The sequence below is a fragment of the Vigna radiata genome, chromosome 5, assembly GCF_000741045.1.
Source record: "Vigna radiata var. radiata cultivar VC1973A chromosome 5, Vradiata_ver6, whole genome shotgun sequence".
Taxonomy (NCBI): Eukaryota; Viridiplantae; Streptophyta; class Magnoliopsida; order Fabales; family Fabaceae; genus Vigna; species Vigna radiata.
This window is the reverse complement of record NC_028355.1, coordinates 14,056,536-14,078,797: the sequence shown is the minus strand read 5'-3', so window position 1 is coordinate 14,078,797 and position 22,262 is coordinate 14,056,536. Positions and strand designations below refer to the sequence as shown.

The window sequence follows — 22,262 nt, the reverse complement described above, 5'->3', positions numbered from 1 at the left end:
AACTATGATCAGCATAGATCCTCCTTTGTGTTTGCAGCAAGCCTTCTACGGCCTAAGGGTAGGCCTAAGTCCAGGTGGGGGAGTACCGACGTGGAAGCTGATGATGCTGATGATGATGAGGATGATGAGCAGCAATAGGAAAGTTAGTGGAAATCTAGGCATGATGGTTCCTGATAATTGGATAGATGGAGAACTTTTTCGTTGTTTAGTTATGTTATTTGTGACTTTGAAAATGTTTTGAACTATGTGTTAGTTGTAAAGACAATTGACTTTTGATTTGATGGTTTATGCATTGTCTTGATTAAGTTGATGTGATTCTTAAAGATGATAACATATATGGTTGTGGTTGCAATGTGCTTCATATTTTTAATATTGTGTGTAAGTATGAACAATGACCAGATTTGTTGAGTGTTGAGCGCATAGTTGAGATTGAGAGATACTTTGAGTTTGTCTGGATATGGAATTGATTTTTGCATGATTGTGATTCTACAGACATACACACACTTTTTGGTTAAGAATGAGAAAGGTAATTTCTTATTGATTGTATAGCTTCTTGGCCAAATAGCCAACCTTGGTACATCATATATGATATATTTGTGAACCCTTTTGAACCTTGATTTCTTTCTTCCACCTTGAGCCTATTATATGTTATCCTACCTTACACCCTAGAAGAGAACATGTATTATGCTTTAAAAGAGGGTAAGGTTGAATTTAAGTCTAAGGGAAGAAAAGATGTTCATATAAAAAAAAAAGTTGATCAAAAGGGTGCTTGAATTGAAAAAGAAGGTTGAGCTGTGAAAGAAAATCGTATGGAATGAGTGATATATATTGGGATTTGATGATTGAATTGAGAATTGAAGCATGTACTTTGTGTTCTCTTCTTAAGAGGTGACTTTGAATCCAGGAAAAACTATGATTCTTTTTCTAGTCAAGCCAAGCTTTAACCTGAAAAGACCTTTTGACTTAACCAATGGTGTGTGAAGTATGTGAATTAGATGAAGTGCAAAAGCTGATGAAGTTCTATGAAAAATCTACTATCATGTGAGGACAAACACTTAATTGGTGAGGATGTTAAATTTTGATCCGGTTGTTCATATTCTATGCATAGGTGAACTTTTGGGTGACGAATGCACCATGTCATATTTGTTTGAAATCTTTGGAAATGCATGTGAATTTTTCTTATGTGCAAGGTCATTTTATTAAAATGTCAGATGTTTATGGTTGTGTCTGTATTGTGATTTCATGAGGACATGAAATAATTCAAGTTTGGGGGAGTTTATCGAGGTCACTTCATCCATTGTTGGAACCGAGCTCTCCATGTCTATTGCATCCAAGCTCTTTGCCATCAACAAGATTTCACACTCTTCTTCATCTTCTTCTTCCGTAAGAAGGTTTCTCTTACTTTTCTTCTCAGCATGACAAAATTTAGCAATGTGACTGGACTTACCACAATTATAGTACTTCCTCAATCTACATTTGTTTGCATAGTGACCATAGTTGCCACACTTAAAACACTCTACTCCTGACCGATCTCCTTCGGCTTTCCCTTGTCCCCCGTCACACCAATTTTGTTGACCGGTTTGTTCTTTACTATCATTCTCAAAATTACCTCAGCCACGTCCACCTCGTCCTTGGCTTCCTCGTCCTCTGCCTTCAAGACCTCGGCTCTAAGTAATACGAGTTTCATTTGAGTCAAATTTTGCCTGCAGTGCTTGATCAAAAGGTTCAACCTGATAATCCCAACTCTGTCCTTTATTCGTGGGCTTCTAATGACCCAACAAGTTCATTCACCGTGAGAATTGACAAGTCCATCAATTCTTCAATGGCACACACGATACTTTCGAAATCTTTTGTGAGGGATCTCAAAGATTTTTTCCACAACCCAACTAGGTGGCATTTGTTTTCCATTCCTGCCAAGTTGGTTGACTACCTTCTCCACCCGAGTGATGTACTCGATTATATTCTTTTTGGGCTCTATCTTTAACTGTTCAAACTCCCCTCTGAGATATTGTATCTGGACTTGTCTGACACGATTGTCACCTTTATATGCAACTTCAATATTTCTCAAGCTTCCTTTGTTGATGCGGCATTGGCTATTTTTTCGAATCCCGACTCATCTACTACATTGTAGAGAAAATACAATGTCGACCCATCTCTTGCATGTGTTTTCTTCAATGTTGTCATGTGTGTCATCGTCTGATGTTCATCCTTAGGTTCTACATACCCGTCTTCCACCATATCCCAAATGTCTTGGGATCTCAATAACGCCTTCATTTGTAGGCACCAATTATCATAATTTGTTTTTCTCGTCAATTGTGACACACTCATACTATTGACAATATATTGTCATCTCTCTCACTCAAAAAAATAATAATAAATAAGCACTCAATTTTCCCTCATTGTGTTTGACTCTCCCCTCTCTCTTTCTCTCGGTATTCAAAGCTCTTATACCACTTTGTAAAAAAAAAAAAAGATGATCTAAACAAATAATTTAACTCTTCTATTTAATGGGATTTTTTTCATTAAATCTTTAAATAGGTGCAAACAGAACCTTAAGCCAAATACAAATAATAAAAACTGACAATAAAATATTAATAAACTCAAAATAAAATCTATTTAATCTATCTCTACCTTATATCAACAAAATAATATAATATTGTATCTAAATAAATGAAAAATCAAAAACTATGTATCCCTCTTATATATCTATCAAATAATATATAAACAAAATTTTTAATAAACCCCTAAATTTTAAGATTATCCTAAGATCACATACATCCTTCAAGATCCTGAGATTCATTTCATTCTACCTGCTCTGCTATAGTACGACAATCAATCCATTGCTTATAATCCTGTCTTCCACGAACATACAAAACATATCAACATTCATTGCCTTATCATCTGTGAGGAAAATCAAAAGGGACTTCTCAAACTTCTCCAATTTCTTCTATTGAACAGACTGTTGATATCTTCACCAAACCTTTACCTCCATTAACCTACCGCTACCTGGGAATGAAAAATATCTATTTCCAGCTTGAGGGGGTGACGAAGTCGTAATATATCTACTATGCTGTTCTTTCATTCAGCGAGTTTTCCTTCCGTTTAGCACCTTCCCTCATCGGTTCAACGTCTTCTTTTTTGCTTAGCATTTTATCAGTTTTCTCTTTTCTGTTTGTCTATATCTAGACATTTTTGGTTGTACCCTTTCTTCAATAATCAATAATACAAAATTCTTATTTTCTTTTTCTTTTTCCTTGTTATTGTCTACTAGTTTCCCTTATCTCTTCACACGCCTTTGAACAATATACAAATTTTATTAAGGAGTAGCTTTACGTTGTTTTCTCATAAAACATCAGCTTTATGCGTGTTAATATTCTCTGTCACTACTAAAGCTTGGCTATTCCACAGAGATTTTATAGATATAAGACATCTTTAGCTTCTGTTTAGTTGGGAAGGAGGAAAGTGATCAAAATAAGGAGACATTTCTTATTTTATTATTTTTTCTTCAACTAAATAAAACATATTTTTTTCTTTGTTTTTCCATATAAAATCTCATTGACAAATTTTACACGTTTAACCATGGGTATTCATTTCTCCTTTTACATAGGTTGACATTGATAATATATGAGTAAGATCGTACTATAATTAAAGTTTCAAATATAATATATTAATCATAAGAATTTAATTAGTTTATTTCTGGACTTCCTTACAGAAGGTGGCATAAACAGTAAAGAAGAATTATGCAGTTGAAATAAAAGTGGGAAAGAGAGTACATGCCTCTGCACCCATATATCAATGTCTTAGCAGGGAAAACTGAAGAAACAGCACAACCTATTACTATAACTGTTGATGCTTGACGTAATAACACACTTGTCTAGTTAACAACAACTACATGACATGACATACAAAGTAAAATCCAACAAAATACGAAAATAATAATAATACTATAATATGAAAAGATGCTGATGCAAAAGGAATTTCGATTTGGAGATCCTCTCAAAGAGGACAGTGGCGTAAAGATATCGCATCAGATGAAGTTCAAATTTACCAAGTTAATCAGTTTCTGTTATCAAGTTTAATCAGTTCGTCACCTTCACTGTCAATCAAATTGCAGAAAGTAAATGGAATGCATTTATAATAAGCAAAAAACAACTATGGATATTTGATGTAATCCCCACCTCAAGCTAAATCAGCTTCTCACGTAATCCTATATATGTATGAGTGTGTTCCATATAACTTAATTATTATATATTACATCAATTTAAAAATATGTAATGAAATTAATTTAAATTTTAAGTAATTAGATTTATTTATTTTATTACAAAATTAATTATTAAACATTAAAATAAGTTATTTTATAAAACATTAAAATTGAAATTATTTTATTTATTTTTATAATATTATTTATTATATTATGATGATAAAGTACATATTTTATTATAAACATGACCGGTTATAATTTACGCATATATAAATTATGAGTAATTTTTTAATACTTTGTTCGTATATTTGTAGGAAAAAATAATAAAAAAATCACGTTTCTTAACCTTTAATACATTAATTTTTTGACTTTTCGTTGCATTTCTACTGTGTTTCGTTATTGGAAATAACTCTTTAAGGCTCTGGAAAGTTCATTAATGAAAAAAAAAATAGAAAGAAAAAAATATTTTGATAAAGATTTTTTTATAATATTTTTTTATTGATTGATTATTTATTTATTATTGTATTGTTATATTCTAAATTCAATAAAAAAAATTATATGTGTCGGATCAAAATGTTGTAAAAAAATGTGTTAATGTATTATTGTTTAAATAAAAAATTATGAAACATAAATGAGCTCACACCCCAGTGTATACATTCATGGTCACAATTAACATTCTTTTTAAAATGAAAAATCATTTTCATTTTAATAAATACGTTATGACTTGAAGAAAAAATTACATGGATAACGGAATACGGAAAATATATTGTTGCTTAATATTTTCCAACAACTCACTAACATGATTGTTTAGTCAATTATTTACTTTATTTTATCACATTAAATAGTTTTTAGTTAAAACATTTTATAGTAGCTTTGAAAAATTTTTTTTTTTTGTTACGTTCTGACTGTGGAGTATAAACATGTCAGGTTTCAGGTCAATCAGTTTCTGTTGAATTTATTGTAGCTCGTGGAAGTTCGTCTATTGTTGAGTGTGCAAGTTCGAACTCAACATCATAATATTTGAGTTGCTCATTATGTTAGATTAGCATATGCATGTGATGCTGCACGGTCGCCATTGGAATATTGGAATCTATCTCGTGGAAGATTTATACTTTAACTTTGGATGGTGATAATAGAGAAGTGAAACCAAAAAACCGTATTAATCTTACACGACTTTAGTTTAAATTAGATTATAATAAAATCGTGTCACTTCTTATACAACTTTAATGTAAATTTAAATTAGAAAATAATAAAATTCCATCATTTACTTTTGTTCCCACCTAAAAGTTGTATAATATTAGCACAATTTCACTTAAAAATCTGAAATTGTGTAATCTGTACCTGATTTATTCATAATGAAATAGTGTCACACAGACACAATTATATTCATAAAATTTTTAAGATTAGTGTATTTTAATAATTATATTAAAATTTTAATATGCAACTAGAAAAAGAGGTGACATTTGTAGTAGCATTTGAAATACTGTAGCAATTAAGTGTTGATACTGAATAAAATCATTATAAATTATAAACATAAAGTTATGTTACTGCAATAGTAAATGAATATAATTGGCAATGAAGAGTGTAGTGGATGTCCATTTTCAAATATCTTATGTTTTGTTTTGCTCCGGAAATAGTGGAGGAGATATGTGAGAAAGATGTTTTGAAATTTGATGTTCATAGGTAGAATTGGTTGGTTATATGCTTCTTCGATCAACATCAGCATTGGAACACAAGTCAAAATCAAAAATCTTATTGAAGAGATAAACTGAAAAGAAGAGAAGCTACAGTACAATCTTATCGATCTCGCTACCAAACGACACCAATGTTCCCTATCAAATACAGGACAACAGCTACAGCAACATTATTTATTATTGCATACTTCTCGGCTTATCATATACCGTATATGTATTCACTGTACACTACAAAATAAGGTTCGTCTAATCCATGCAAATATGTATTGATTTAACCTTTTGTTTCTACTTCGTAGTCCAAAACAATTAATCAACAGTATAAATGGTATGAAAATAGGTTTTATTACCTCATTCACATCCTCCAAAATATATTCATCTTCATCCTCAATATTTAATAGATATAAATGTTTTTATCTCATTTTTTCCTCTTCACTGAATAACAGTATACCTCTACTCGAGCTTGCATTTCATAATGCTTTAATATCAAATAATTAGCTTTTATAAAAAATAAAATAAAAATCATAAAAAAATATTACCTTATTAAATAATATCAAAATAACATATTATTGTTTCTTCAGTGACAAATATTTGAAAAAAAATATGTATAAATTCCAAATTAGAATACAAGATAACAATTGTATAGAAGTAAAATAATGTTATAAAATATTATATAACACAAATAAAATTTCATAATAATTAAATAATCTATAGTTTCGCAAGTTTCAATGAAACTCAATTTTTTAAGTTATAATAAATATTCAAGTTTAATAATATTTCTGATAGGAAATAATATATTTGATTATAGTTTACCTTATTTAGTTTCTGCATAATTGATTATGTCTTAAATAATTGATATATTCTTTCCTTAATTATGGTTATGTACATTCTATATATTGTACGCTGGTTACTCTTCCAAGATCAATAAAAACACATTTGTTACAATCCTTACATGGTATCAGCCTAATTTCGATCCTTCCTTACCCTTTCTTCTTTTCTTTTCTAATACTGATGGTGCTTTTTCCTTTAACACCATGATCCATATGTTAAACATACGCCTCACCTCAACCAAATTCATTCTCTGGCGTTGTCAGCTCCTTCCTCTTCTCGAAGAGTAGGCCTTTTATGGTCATATTGATGGCTCAATCATAACTCCTCCTGCGAAATTGCCTGTTGCTGATGGATCTTTGAGGGTTCCTAATTCAGCCTTTATTACGTGGAAACAACAAGATCAAAGACTTCTAAGTCTTCTTCAGGCCTCCCTTACTGAAGAGACTCTAGCGAAAGTACTGCACTGTGACACCGCACAACAGATCTGGACTACTCTTGAATCCCTCTACGGTGATGACTCCAAGCAAAGAGAAATTGGGATCAGAGATCAACTGTTGCACCTTACAAAAGGCTCATCCACTGTTAGGGAGTTTTCCAAAACGTTTCGAGGCTTATGTGATCAACTCAGCCTTATGGGTAGACCAGTGGATGATCTAGATAAATTACACTGGTTTTTACGGGGTTTAGGTCCCACTTTCACTAGCTTTGGTGCATCTCAATTAGCCATGCGACCACTGCTTGTTTTTCGTTATCTTCTTTCTGCTGCCGAGAGTTTTGAAATGTATTTACATGTCGTTGAATCTACTCCCTCTCAAGCTGCTTTTAATACCACTACTCAATGTTCCTCTCAATCATCCAATACACATTTTCAATCTGGATCACGTTCTTTCTCAACTGGCAAAACAGGTCGTGGTTACCAATACTCAGGTCGTGGTGGTCGCGGCAGAGGACGTCGTCCTATCCATTGCCAAATCTGCCGAAGGGAAGGTCATTATGCCACAGCTTGCCATCAACGTTATGAAGGTGGCCCACCTCAATCTGCCAATCTTGCTGAATCATTTGCAAATTCTTGCACTCTAACAAATTCAAACCAGTCTGATTGGTACCTCGATACTGGCGCTTCAGCACACATGACAGCAAACTCATCTGATTTAGACTCAATTGAGCCTTATTTTGGTAATCACACAGTTACTGTTGGAAATGGTAATGCTCTTCCCATTTCCCATATTGGATCTCATCGTTTGACAAATAATTTAAACCTTCTTGATATTCTTGTTGTGCCTGGACTCTAAAAGAATCTCATTTCAATTAGAAAACTTACACATGACTTTCCTGTGGATGTTATCTTTACTGACATATCTTTTCTACTTCAGCAAATGGGTACAAAGGAAATTCTAGCAAAAGGGAGGCGTGAGCACAACTTATATGTATTGGAGCATGGTCAAAATGCCTTTGTTTCTGTTTTAAATTCCAATAAGCTACGAGGATCATTTGAATTGTGACATTATCGTTTGGGTCATGTTCACTTTGATACTATTTCCCATTTAAGAAAAAGAGGTCTTTTGTCTTTATCTTCTATTTTACCAACTCCTTCCATTTGTGGCTCTTGTGAATTAGCTAAAAGCAAAAGACTACCTTATTCCCTAAATGAGAAACGCGCATCGCATGTGCTAGATTTAATTCATTGTGATTTATGGGGACCTGCTCCCATTTGTTCAAAATTTGGGTTTCGATATTATGTGATTTTCATTGATGACTATTCCAGATTCACTTGGTTATATCCAATGCGCCTGAAATCTGATTTTTATGATGTATTTGTCCAGTTCAAGAAATTTGTTGAAAATCAGTTTCATACTACTATAAAAACTTTCCAAAGTGATGGTGGCACCGAATTCACCAATAACAAAGTCAAGACCTTGCTAAATGAAGCTGGAATTCTTCATCTTATGTCTTGCCCTCACACACCAGCCCAAAATGGTAGAGCTGAACGCAAACATCGTCACATCACTGAAACGGGTCTTGCAATGCTTTTTCATTCACATCTCCCTGCTCATTATTGGCTACATGCTTTTTGTTGTGTTGTTATGTCATAAATCGGTTACCGACCACTCTTCTAAATGATGTTTCTCCATTTGAGACCTTATATAATACTCCTCCTAATTATGCTCATTTTCATCCTTTTGGTTGCCGGGTTTATCCTTGTCTCCGTGACTATGCCACTAACAAATTGTCTCATCGCAGTGCACCTTGTATTTTTCTTGGATACAGTAGCAACCATAAAGGATTTCAATGTTTGGATCCTTCAACCTCTCGGTTATACGTAACAAGACATGTCAAGTTTGATGAACTTTATTTTCCGTGTTCAATATCTCCAATTTCCGCATTGGATTTTTCTTCATTTGCTGAACCAGCCTCAACACCTGAAATTCCTGCTCCAGCTTCTGCACCAGCTTCTTCTTTACCATTATCCAAGGAAATTGTGCACTCACCAACCACATCTTGTGGTCTATGTCCTTATGTGCACTCACCAACCACACCTTGTAGTCTATGTCCTGCTGAAGATACTCCTTCAACTGTTGTTTCAAATGTTTATTTAATTCCTTTCTCTAAATTATAATAAAATATTTGTTTATACATTAATAAATATTATAATCCACCACTTACATATAATTTAGACATAAATATTTCTTATGAACTTCACTCCAGTACCATTATATTAAATTATTATATTATAGTAAACAAAGTAAAATATCTATATACAATTACAATAAATAAATTATATTTATGAGAAGAGTAAAAAAATAAAAATAATTATAAAAATATCATCAAAACAATATTTTACATGATAAAAATAAGAAAAAATAAAAAAGAAGTAAAATAATTAAATGTGTATCATATAAACAATTTGATATACTATTTAATGAAATAGCACAAAGAAAAAAATTATATATATAACTAAGAGTATGGTAAGATGGAAGTACCTTGAAAATCTGAGAAAATTTTACAAATATTGAATTAGTCAAAACATTTTTTCAAAATGAAATAAAAATTAAAGATCACGTAACAAAACAGAATACATTTTTTTTATAGTACCCAGTAAATGAATGGTTTACGTAGTTGAACACTTAAAATTAAAACCATGAATATTTAATTATTGAAATTAATAATACATTATTTTAAAATAACTACATAAGAAAAATAATCAAAATTCTTGTAAAAGAAAATATATATTAAAAATGTTAATAATTTTTTTTAATATAAAATGTAAGGGCCTGAAAACTTTTAAAGTTATTGGGCCTTATGTGAGGCAGTCAGGCCCATAAAGCTAGAGACAACTTGACCTTGGAGAGGACTTTTCTCAAAAGTCTGATTCATTTTTGTCCAAACTCTCTCTCTTTCTAAAAACAGAGTTCTTCACCTTAAGCTCTGTCTCCTCTCTAGATTTCTAGTTCTCTGACTCAGCGCATGTTTCGTTAGGTGGTGCTCCTATGACCGTCTTGTGAAGAGCTTCAGAACCATCCAATTGATTTTCTGTTTAGACCGGTAATTTTCCCCTCTTCTCCGCAGTTTCTGAAACTTAGGGCATGATATTTTACGAGAAATAGGAGCGTTCTTCTGCCTATTTCTGCTTAATGCTTAACTCTAAGAGTTGTCTTCCATCACCATTTGGTGGTTTGTAGGCTCTTGTTGCGTCTTTGTTGTGCAAGGCACTGTTGAGGCATTCCTGTGAACTGTGCAGTTCAACTCCAGGTAAGGGGAGCTAGGTTTTTATTCTTTGATTATGTGAATTAGCGTGTGCATGAGCTAGGATTCTGTTTGAAGTTGTGAAGTAATGTATGTGTGTAATTTGCTTTGTACGTTGATGCTGTTTGAGTTGAATGTGATGATCTTATATGTTAGGACGTGTGCTTCTTGATGTGTGAATGATGAGACTGTAAATTTATGTTTATGAACTGGTATAAGTATGGTGTAATGTTGGAATTGAGTTGTTGAGTGAGGTGAAGTTGTTGTACAGGCCATTAAATAAAAAGTTAAATGAATTGGGTGTGTTAGGTCATTTTGAGAGGAACTGAGATAGCAATTTTGAGCAGCTGATGTCTAGAGTGTATTTGGGTGGTTGGGATAGTCTTATCAGGAGTATTGTGATATGTTTGAGTTACTAAGTTGGTCAAAATAGGTGTAAAGTGGTAGAATTGAGTTTGAGGTCCTTAAGTTGTGGAAGTTGGGGTTTTTGAGTAAAATTTGAGTCTTAATCACTTTAGATTTGTAGTCGGAAGGTTTAGAAACATTTAGGCAAGTCTAACTAAGTATATAACACAATCTAGGGGTGGTAGAAGTTGAGAAATATAGTCAGAATTGGTAAGTTTGGAGTGAGTTGTATAATTCTGCAGATTTTGCTCCTGCAGATTATGCAGACTCGTGGAGGAAAAGGGGGGTTTGCTGTCAGAGGATTTTAGCTTAGTGAGGAGCTCGCTGAGTGAATTATTGGTAATTTTTTGTATTTTTAGCTTAGCGAGGGGCTCACTGAGCGAATTATGAGTAACTTTTTTTTATTATTTTTAGCTTAGTGAATGGTGTGCGCTGAGCGAATTATTGAGTTTGAAATGTGTTATTTCCTTCTCTGTTTTGCTTGATTTGAAATTGAGGCATGAGTTTAATTAATTATGATTATGTACAAGTGTATGAACATCGAAAATCATGAGTTGTGTTTCAAATTGAAAGTATATGGTTATTAAGGTTGTGATTGATGTTGAATGTAACAAGTGTGGTTATTGGACGTAATTCCATGCTCCTCAAGGAGAGGGTTCGCCCTTATTGGACGTAATTCCATGCTCCTCAAGGAGGGGATTCATGGTGGTGCCCTTATTAGACGTAATTCCATTATCCTCAAAGGGAGGATCCATGGTGGTGCCCTTCTAGTAGTGTGTAGAATGATTTGCATGGAAGCTCAGTATTGGGGGTTATCCTAAAACTACAATGGTCAATCATTCTCAAATAGAGAGGATTGCACCATGTGGTGAGTATTAGCAGGAGGTCTTAGTCTTGGAGGCTTCCAGTATGCTCCAAGGCGCGGAACAGACTAACCTCGTGAGTGTGGTAGGGTGAAACCCATTGGAAATAGCTTTGCAAAGCAGTAGAGACCACCATGAGTGCACAACCTGCCATAGCTCGACAATCATTCTAGTCCGGACGAGTTGGTTTATAATGTAACAAGTCTTGTAGTGTCATTTAACATATTTTGAGTGAACTTTGCATGTTGTGTGTGATTGTGATAACATGATTTTTATACCTAGCTCACCCTTGCATCTGTGTTTGTCTGCCTTTGTATATTTTTTTCTTTTGCGATGATCATTCACTTGAATGGGAACAGATGTCGAGGAGATGCCCTTGGAGCAAGCATTAGGGGAAGACGATGTTGCAGCCTAGATTCATTAGGATTCCATTATTTTAATTTATGTCAATTTAAAATACTTTATTATGTTTAAAGTTTAGTTCTTAACCTTTTGAGAATGATTGTAATTCTAGAAAAAAAAAATCTAAATATTTATATTAACTACTTTACAATATTATATTTGATGACATCATATTATAATTGCTATATATTTTGAGATATCACATAAAAACAAATAAAAAAAATTAGAATAGACAAAAAAATGTGTGAAACTAATGAAACAAAAATATTACAGAACTAAAAGCTAAAGTAATAATATATAAATTCTTTAAATTACCTAATGAATTATAAATACTTTAGTAATTTAAGTATGGATGATGATAAGGACAAAACTATAAATACTTTAATAATTTAACCATGGATGATGACAAGGACAACACCTATATTGAAACAGATATGAAAATAGATGGAAACGAAAATTAATATATGTCACTTTTTCATATTTATATTAAAAAATTAGACATTAGACAAATAATGATTCTTTGTCGAAAGGAGAATAAGGTTTAAAGGTTAAACTGAAACAAAAAAATTTATAAACTTAAATTAAACTCTACAGGTGTTTTAAACTTTATTGCCATATTTATAGTTTTATATGAACTGGTATAATAATAATATAAAATTTCAAGAACTAAAATTTTCACGTAGTGAAGCAATGACAAGAAAAAAAACATGCTCCTAATCTTAGAGACCAGACAAGTCATATGTTGGAAAATGATGTACATTAGATTATATTTTGGAGTAAATTGTCGTAGTCAAATGTCTCAGACTCTCCACAAAAAAGTACAATATGAATATGAATGTAACCTTTTCTCTTTTGATTTCGTCTGGAAGGAAATTTATGGTCTTAATTGGGCTACATGAACGTATTCATGGCATCATCATGACACTCTTTTTTCTTTTTTCTACAAAGGAATAAGAATACCATGATATATATTTAACATATCTATTAAAAATAAAATATTTTTAAAAAATAAAATTTTGTAATTTGTATATTAAATAAGTATAAAAAATTATGTATGTTAAAGTATATTTTTTCTATATAAAATTAAAACTTTAGATCAAGTACTCATAACCTAAAATATAAGTTAATTAACAAAAATCTTTCATAAATAAAAATTACCGTCTTCTTATATCACATACCAAAAATAACACCTTTGTACGTCACAGTCACACGTTCTACCAAAATCTAGCTTCATCAAATTAATACTTACTTTATATGCGTTCAGAATTTGTTATAAGAAATTATTCTTTTACATTCATATGTTTTTTATATTTATTTAATATTATCTTTTATTTCTTTTAAAAAATATGATTTATTTTTTATAATTATTTTATTTTTATACTATATGTGTAAAAATATGTTATATACTATTATTTATTTGTTTTCTACACTTATGATCATATGGGATTTGGGGACAACTTTAGACCCACATACCATTAAACTGAATTCATCAACAACAAAAGGGACATTTCCTTAATTATATTTTTATTAACATTTATGGGAAAATTTGCCTCTGATTAGTATTTTATTTAGTGTTTTGTTATCTATCTAGAAGTATACATACAAAACAAAACATATATATCTTTTTTTTATCATCTTTGACAGTTTTATTGTTACTATTACTTTTACCTTTGTGTTATAGTAATTCTTATTTATATTTGTCTAAAATATATGACAACTGTATGAAGTGGAATAAAAAAATTCATTCTTTAAATATTTCTTGCAATGCAAATACATTCCTAATTTAGAGCAAGACTCGTTATTTAATGGAAAGTTTAAGTTAATATTAGTAATGAAATGAAAGGAACAAGTTCAACTTCTCTGGGAAAAGAATACCTTATCTGTGTTCTATTTGTACAATCAACATTTCATATTAATTGAGAAAAGGAAAATGAGTATATTCAAATGCATAATGGAGTGAATTGTACTATCAAATTAATAGTAAAATATAAATTGGAATGTAGAAGAAAATGGAAGAAATATTCATCAATCAGTACCTATTGTCGTGTTATTGGGCCTACTTGATCTTATTATTTCCCTCATTGTTGTACTACTGTCCTGTACCTAATTACGAACCCAATTTTAGTCCATAAAATATTGTACATACCACACTGGGCCGAAATTCTAGGAATATCAAATTTTGTGAGAAATTATGTTGTACATCGTAACAAAAATAAGAGATACGAGGAGAAGAGAGAATTATAATTGAATTTATCTCGAAAGAAAAATAGAAAGGAAGATTTTGAGGAAAAAAAGAAGAATGTTTTAAAACCTTGGGAAAGATTACATATTTACAGTTAAGAGATTGGATTGAGTTAATTTCACGAGATCAAATTATTTTTAATGATTGTGAAACTGAATTAATTATTTAAAAGATAAGTTAATGGCTTTTAATTTTGGAACTATATTAATGTTAAAACACTCTGGAGAGCTAATATAAGGACCTTCATATACTTGGAAGATTGAAAAAGAAAGTGAAAAAGGAAAATATCATTAATAAAAAAGTTTCTTAAAGTAAAATGATTGAAGTTTGAAATTTAGGTTTTAAAATATGATATTTGATGAAGTTTCTTAAAACCCTCTTTTTAGTTTGAGACATGTACGATATTGTAGGAAGTGGGATTTTGTCTTGTCAGTGTAAATTGACTGGGACATAAACTCTGACAACCACATAGGCCATCAGCATTATAAATTTGTAATGAAAAATTTCAGCACAGGTCGCAATCTAACTTATCAGATTAAAAACTGTCCAACAAAAGCTGTCCATAAACTTTGTCTAAGTTGAAGGTGTCACCGGAGAACAGGTCCCATCTGTAAAAGTGCACCACTGTTTCCCTTCATCTGCATATCTTTTCATTAAATTAGGTATCCTGCATTATTGTTTTATTTTAAATGCACTTTCTCACTCCTACCAAAAGACTTATTTATTCTAAAATTTTGTTTATAGAGTAATTTTAACCACAATTATATTGAATCTTGTTCACAGCGGAAGTGGTCATGTTTATTATTTACCAAACCACCAATTAAGGGCACTAACTAAATAACATACATGGTCCATAGATTATTATTGTTATTACCTGATGGCTTATGAGTCGTTTATATAACTTCTTAAAGATGAAATATTGTATAGTTTCCGGAAGAGTATAGAAAGTTAATAGGAACTCATAATCGTAAAGACATTGAAAATGGAGAAAGAGTTGCTTATTGGTTTATGATCTTCATGGACCACCTTTTCGTGATTCTGGCAAGCATTAAAGTGTGATTAGGATGATTTATGGTTTAAGTTATGCTTGGGGACATTTAGTTCTATACAGTGGTCCGAGTTGCAAAATTTTGATTGATTAATGCGTTCCTGTGGATATGATAATATTACGTATGTTCCAAGTAACAAGGATTGTATGAATAGCGTTGGAATGAAAATAAAAAAGAATTACATTATTACTGGCTCATATTTTCATCTGATTGGGTTACATGAATTTCATGGGTGCACATGACAGCGAACTGGCTCGCAGAAATTAGACACCCATCAGTAAAAAAATTGGGAAGAAAAAGAGAGAAAAAAAAAATGAAGAACTAAAATGTAATTTGACCTTCGTCAGAAATATGATCGGAAGAAGGAATTTGGCCAAAGATGTCAGGGCAGGAGTCCCAGTTTCCCCTTTGTCGGGCCTCCCAGTATCCACCTACGTAACGGTATGTCCCGCTCGCCTTATCCTTCGCAAACCACCGTGGTTTCCAACCACTCTCTTGCATCTTCCGAGCCTGAATCACATTCAAACAATCAATCACCACCAAATAAGGATATGATAATATCTTATAGCCTTTCATTTACTCTAATTTCTTGCCCACAAAGGCAACTTGACAATAATGAACATGTGATTTAGAGCTGATTGAGGAAGTAATACTCTAAACTTGCAAAAAATGGTAAACTGACCCCCTCTTAATCTCTTGTTTGATAATTTCTTACGAAGAGTTCTTGCCTAAACTAGAAAAAGAAGGAAACAAATGATTGAAAATAAATAAATAAATAAAATTTCTGCACTCAGGACAACTAAAAACAAGTTGAACACAACCTACTTGAACTCTTTCACAAAGGGTGTTAGAATCATAAAAAGAAAACTAACGGGATCTCTCTAATTACGAGACTGCATGTGAAACCATAAAACCAAATGTTACAGTAGGTAAAATGAAGTTGGCACCTGGCGCTGCCGCTGCTCTAGCCGTAACTTTTCTGAATTTGCCATGTCATACTCCCCATTTTCCAAATACCTTTGGTCTGGCCTTAACCTTGAATCTGTAGGGGGCAACTTCTCCTATATAAAACCAAAAGGTAAACTAACAATCAATGTCTAACAAATGAAAAAAAAAAAAAAACACAAACAAACACAGATACACAACAATGTGCACAGTGAGATATGGGACTATTTTGTTCCTTCTTTTGGTCATACTTCGTGTTTGTAGAGAAAAAAGTTAGTTTCCCCTTGTTATTGCAAAATCCAAGTGAGCTCCAGTTAAAGCATACACAACCAAGCACTACTAGCAACGAATAATACAGTGTTTTTCCTGGATTAGTACAAAGAGTGGTAACATAAAAAGAGAGTATGGTGAACAAAACAGACCTTCAAACCAGGGGTCAGTTCGTTTAGTGTGATGGCAAAGCGAGTGAAGTTGTATCTAGTGGGAATCTTGGGAGCCTTGCTTCGCTTCCAGAGCAAACGGGCATCTGACAAAGATTCATGACCTTTCCCTTTCCCGGTGTAGTCTCCATTAACGTAATACATGCTTTCATCCCATTTTCCAAACAAAGTTGATACAGTTTTTCCATTCCTATCTTGAATGATACCATGAACCTAGAGAAACAGATAAATCACAATGAGACAACCCTATGCAAAAAATTTCATATATCTATAGTGAGAGGATAGATGAAAAGTCCAGTTAATAACCAAAGCCTCACTATTTTCCTTAAAGAAAAATGACTGTACTGAGTATATATACTAAGACAACTAGGTTTTCTACAAAACCAAAGAGGAATGAAAATTTAATACCAAAGCTAATGGATATGTTAAATGTGAAAAAATAGAATCCATGCAACAGATATAGAGCACCTGGTGAGGATTTCGATCAATTATAGATTGTTCCTTGAATTTCAGTTTGCACGAGTACTCTTGGTTTCCCTGTATACGCATTGTACCATAGTGATCACAGTATAGTTTTCCCAATATGAGATTGTATATTGATGTAGTAACCTGAAAGAACAAGTCCGTTCAGAACTAGAACCAGAACAGGATAGCAGTTGAACCAGATAATATATACCTTACTCCACTGGAAAACTTCCCCATCATCAAATTCCAAAGTCAAAATACCAACAGGGTCAAGCTGAATAGAGCGCCCCCAAAATTTGCTCTTTAGGTTGCTATCTCCCCAAAATTTCCAACCCGTACCCTCACAGTGACATGCTACAATCATAGGGTGATGACTGACCTGAGGGGAAGCAGAAATATAATAATTTATAATAGGTGACATAAATTAAAAAAATCCCAAGTGTATCCCTTTTGTCGGACACCAAAATCCAAATTGCATTGTGTTTATAGGATCCCATGGAACTAATGCACCCACGTTACATCTCTTATTCATGAAATAAATGATGCAGTTTTTAAAATTATGGTCCTCCGTATGGGGAAAGCTGTTCCTTTCTTAATTCAAAGCCATTGTCTGAAAGAAATTCAAATGAGTGGTTGGTACATACAATTTCATCAAATAAACCATTCAAATAACTATGATTAAGACCACAAAAAGGGAAAAAAATTTCACACAGTAATTATCATGTTTGATACTTTGCTGGACCCGCTTAACAAATATGTTAATTGGGTTGCAATATAAAGGAATGCTACAGGGAGAATATAAATTATCGTGGTTTTATGCAAATAACTACCCAAGTACTTGGAAACTCGCCCTCAAAAGCTAACTTAAATATCCAAGTCGATGTGGGACTTGTTAGACACCCCCATATACCCAAGTTCCTATCATAGCGCCGCCCCTAAAAGCTTATGTCATTGGAAATTTCAGGGTACACACTTCACTCAACTTCCTTTGGTCAAAACCCATGTGAACCCTTTATAGGTAGCCCTTTCTAAGACACGGTCTACCTCTTATGCCAATTATAATTACTCAAGAAATCCTCAAAAGCTAACTATTAAGGGAGAAGAATCAAGAACTCAAATACTACACGGAGCATCCCGTACTACCCGACTTATTAGCCACCCCAAAATACCCAAGTTCTTATTAGATAACTTTGCTTAAGTTGAAAATGGATAATTTGTTAATCATTTTACGGCCGAAGATTAGATCATACCTTCTCCGAGAAAAACCGAAGGCCTTTATCCGGATAGTGAGCCTCATACGTTTCCCCAAGTAATGGATTAAATGGTTTGCAAACTCTTCCTTCTGTTGCAGCATAGCCAGATACAGCAAAAGCCGCAACATAGAGAATCCTCATGAGGCTATTACCCTGCATGGCATTTCCAATTAGTTAGAAGTGGTCAAAATGCGCCCAGTATTGCATTGAACTAGCCAAAAGCAAGAAAATCGAACTCAACATAACACTAAAAATTTTCTCATATCAAATGAAACAATTATATTTAAGCACTCAGATTTGCCTTAATAGTACAGAGAAATAGAGATCTGTCAATCAGATTCGGACTTACCCTTCTTCCCCATTCATATGCTTGGTCCAAGAGATACGAGTACTCCATTTCCTCAAAACACTTTTGTAGGGAGGAAAGAGGCTCGTTAAAATAAACAGGAAGGCAAACTTTTGTTAGATCCTTCCCTATATTATCCTTAATCATTGACCACAGACTGACTCCTTTCTCTTTTTCTACAGGGTCTGGCAATTTCTTACGCCGCTTAACATGAGGGTAATTGGTTCCAACATATCTAATCGAAGGATCTATGTCATCCTCTGATTCAAATGCATAGAACCCTTCATCATCTGAAGAGAAGGATGACATTCTATAATCAGACCCATTACTTTTAAAAGAACTGGACGACAGAATATCACGAGTATCAAAAAAGGCATTGTCATCATCGTCAGTTTCTTCCTCAGCAGCATCATTTCGATCATTGTCATCTTCAGATTCACTTCCGGTTCCTTCTAAATTAAAAATAGGAAAACAAATAAAAGTATAAAGGGCTTAGTTAGGGCATAACAATTGGTTAGCAGGTATGAGAAATATGCACTACAATTCGTTAATTTATAAACAACTATTTGATAAAACTTTAGAAAGAGCTAGCGATGGGGAGAATTTAGAAAAAAACAATGGAAAGGAGGGGGCATCTTGTATCATAGATAGATAGAGATAGTAGACATAAATAATTCATGTTTGAAGAAAATGCATCACTAGAACAATGAGACATCTACACAAACGTGCTGCAAATGGAGAAGTCTTACCACTAAATTTTTCTTGCGCTAATCTTGAGGAAGCCTCTTCATCATTCCACTGTCTTTGGCTCTCATCAACTACTGTATTCTCCAGATCAACCTTTTCTGTCTACAATAATACAACATAATTAAAGTTTAGTAATACACGTGAAAATAAAAGATTTATAAAAATAAACCACCCATGTGCAAATTCAAATTGCAAATGAAACAATTTTGTTAAACAGCACAGCAACAGTGAATAACTTCATAGACTTAAATTGATGACTGCAACCCCCTTATAATGCATTATTTGATAGACTTAATTAAAGCATTCATCCTGTGAAGAACCTATCCAGTTCTTCACCCATGACACCATATAATTCCGGGTCTTCACATTTTCTTAAAAGAAACTACGTTTACATTCATGAAGGCTACTTGCAGGACCCAGATGAGGGCAAAAAAAAACCTTAATCCATTCATATATATATATATATATATATATATATATATCTAGTCAGTTCAGAACACTTTAAAATTTGTAACAGCCGCAATTTTAACTTGTATTTCAGAGAAAGAGAAATGAACACGAGATGCATGCATATATCTCGAGAGGGTAACTCACTGCCGCCCATATTGAACGTATTTGTAGTAAGTTAGTAAGTTGAATGTATAATTTATGCCAGGATTCTGGTATGCATAACAAGGTCAGTAAAAGTCACAGAACAGCGAAAAGATCTTTGAAACTTTCATATACACTACCGACCGATCAAATTATACTTTGGAGATAATACGATAACAAATTACACAACCTCAACTATCTATGTTACTGAGAATAGATTCACATTCCGAAGTGATAGAGTACACAATATTTACTTTGTACCCAACACCAATTTATGGTATTCAACTTTGGACTTACGAAGTATTGGAGTTTTGACTAGACGTACCTCCAATTGGCGCAGAGTGTCAATGAGAATTGAGTGCTTCTGCTTAAGCAGCACAAGCTGGCTTTGCATCGCCGCAAACTCAGTCCTCATAATTTGCTCACTGTCCTGAATAGTCCCCTCGCTCACTCCCTCTTCCATTAGCCGAAGTCTCAGTTTCTCAGTCGAAACAGTTACATTGTCCAACGGAGCCATCAACTCGCTGTTCGACATCCGCGGGAACATGTCCTTCACCGCCTGCAACGCCTCCGTCCACGACACGCGATCTTCATGCGTATCCGCCCTCAGGTGGAGCCTCTTCGTTCCGGTGAAGACCGAGAAGCGCTTGTCATCCGATTTGCTCTCGCGAATGGTCGAAACCTGCAAACTCAAGGCAAATAAATCTCATCGAAATCCCTAATAATTGAAATTAAGTAAGGGAGGAGTAGAGCTAGGTCCTGCCTTGAGATGGATTTCCCCAAACGGCTTTCGCACGTGCTGGCAGGGATAGGAATTGCGGTTGCGAGTGATCCTGCGCATGGATTCTTCGCCGATAACCATGGAGCCTTTCTCGGTTTCGGGATTCACGACGATCTTATCAGGTCCGTGAATCTTATAGTAGGAGAGAACACCGTCTTGGAGTACAAACCATCGAGGTCGCCATCCTTTGCCGTAATTCACCCATTTGTACAGTATTCCGGAGATTCCGTTGCCAACGAGGTCGTTGATCTTCACGTCCACGGGCTGCTCCCGCTGACTGCCGCTGTGGCTGTGCTTGTGGCTGTGCCGCGGAGCCGAATCGGATCTCACGGCGGCGGCGGCGGCGGGGAGAGGCGGCATAGGGAAGTCGGCGAACGAGGGTTTCACTGGCGATGCCTGGTCGGAAATGGCGGACACGCAGCAGAAAGGATGCATGTAGAAGATTAATATCGATATCAGTGCGGCAAAAGCGTTGTTAGATGGCGGCAGCGGTGGACGACAGCGGTACGGATTGGGTGGAGGTTCATGCTAAGCGAAATTAGGCAATCAGTAGTAGGAGGGGGTGAAGTAATTTGCTTGAGGCAAGATGAAGATAAAAACGGTTATGAGGAGATTAGAAGTAAAATAGTGAAATAATAATAGTAATTAAAAAAAATAATAATAATAAATATAAATGAATAAAAGAAATATATGAAGTGTGAAATGAAGAGGCAAGGTGAAAGTGAGGATTAGAATATTAAATAAATGAAGAGTGATGAATATTGGAGAAGTTAAGGTGGGAGATGAGTAATGAAAGAGAGAAGGGTTTTTCCCGGTGAGATGAGGTGGCAGCAGGATATGTAGAGAGATAGAGAGAGACGGAAAAACCGCTGGTCTTGAAATTGGATGCCTTGGCTAAAGTTTTTAAATATGGTTGAGAGGTGTGATCTGCGATCATGATTGACTCTTCTCAAACACCTTTTCCTTCTGGATGGAGAGAGGGTAATGATTGTCTGCAACGAGGATACAGGGGATAAGATGCCGCCGGCTTCATCTAGGACTGACACGTGGGACATTGACAGAAGGACGTGTGGAAGTGGAAAAGGAGCATGGCTTGCACGTTTTGGAGGGAATTAAATTCAGATTTAGATAACAGAAAAATGAAAGGAAATGAAAGCCTTTTGAAAAACAAAATAAAATCTGGCCCAACTACCAGACACCAGTATGAACATGGTACGACCATTTGTTTAAGTTTTGCATGATATACACATAAAATATTAAAAGATG

The 22,262-nt window shown here is 33.9% G+C and overlaps 1 protein-coding gene across 2 annotated transcripts; it reads right to left on the bottom strand.

Moving 5' to 3' along the window:
- Positions 1-15,513: 15,513 nt before the first annotated feature.
- LOC106762360 (oxysterol-binding protein-related protein 1C) lies at positions 15,514-21,899 on the bottom strand. Of its 2 annotated transcripts, none has more exons than XM_022780671.1 (11): positions 20,979-21,899; positions 20,541-20,897; positions 19,627-19,726; positions 18,881-19,326; positions 18,529-18,684; positions 17,490-17,657; positions 17,282-17,422; positions 16,796-17,026; positions 16,376-16,489; positions 15,767-15,938; positions 15,514-15,677 (listed from the first exon to the last, which is right to left on the bottom strand). In XM_022780671.1, exons 1-11 carry the CDS (start codon positions 21,429-21,431, stop codon positions 15,655-15,657), a joined length of 2,361 nt encoding a protein of 786 aa, XP_022636392.1. In that variant the 5' UTR covers positions 21,432-21,899; the 3' UTR covers positions 15,514-15,654. The 2 variants fall into 2 exon arrangements, with proteins under 2 accessions (XP_022636392.1, XP_022636391.1); XM_022780670.1 differs by having other exon boundaries at positions 18,881-19,329; positions 20,979-21,898.
- Between the last annotated feature and the right edge of the window lie 363 nt (positions 21,900-22,262).

Bases quoted from the DNA above. Each gene is read 5' to 3' on its own strand.
- LOC106762360 (XM_022780670.1), bottom strand. From the start codon at position 21,431: ATGCATCCTTTCTGCTGCGTGTCCGCCATTTCCGACCAGGCATCGCCA. The intron at 15,939-16,375 runs GTGCCAACTTCA...AATGTGATTCAG, and splicing joins TAGAGCAGCGGCAGCGCCAG to GCTCGGAAGATGCAAGAGAG. The intron at 15,678-15,766 runs GTCAAATTACAT...TCTGCGAGCCAG, and splicing joins CGATCATATTTCTGACGAAG to TTCGCTGTCATGTGCACCCA.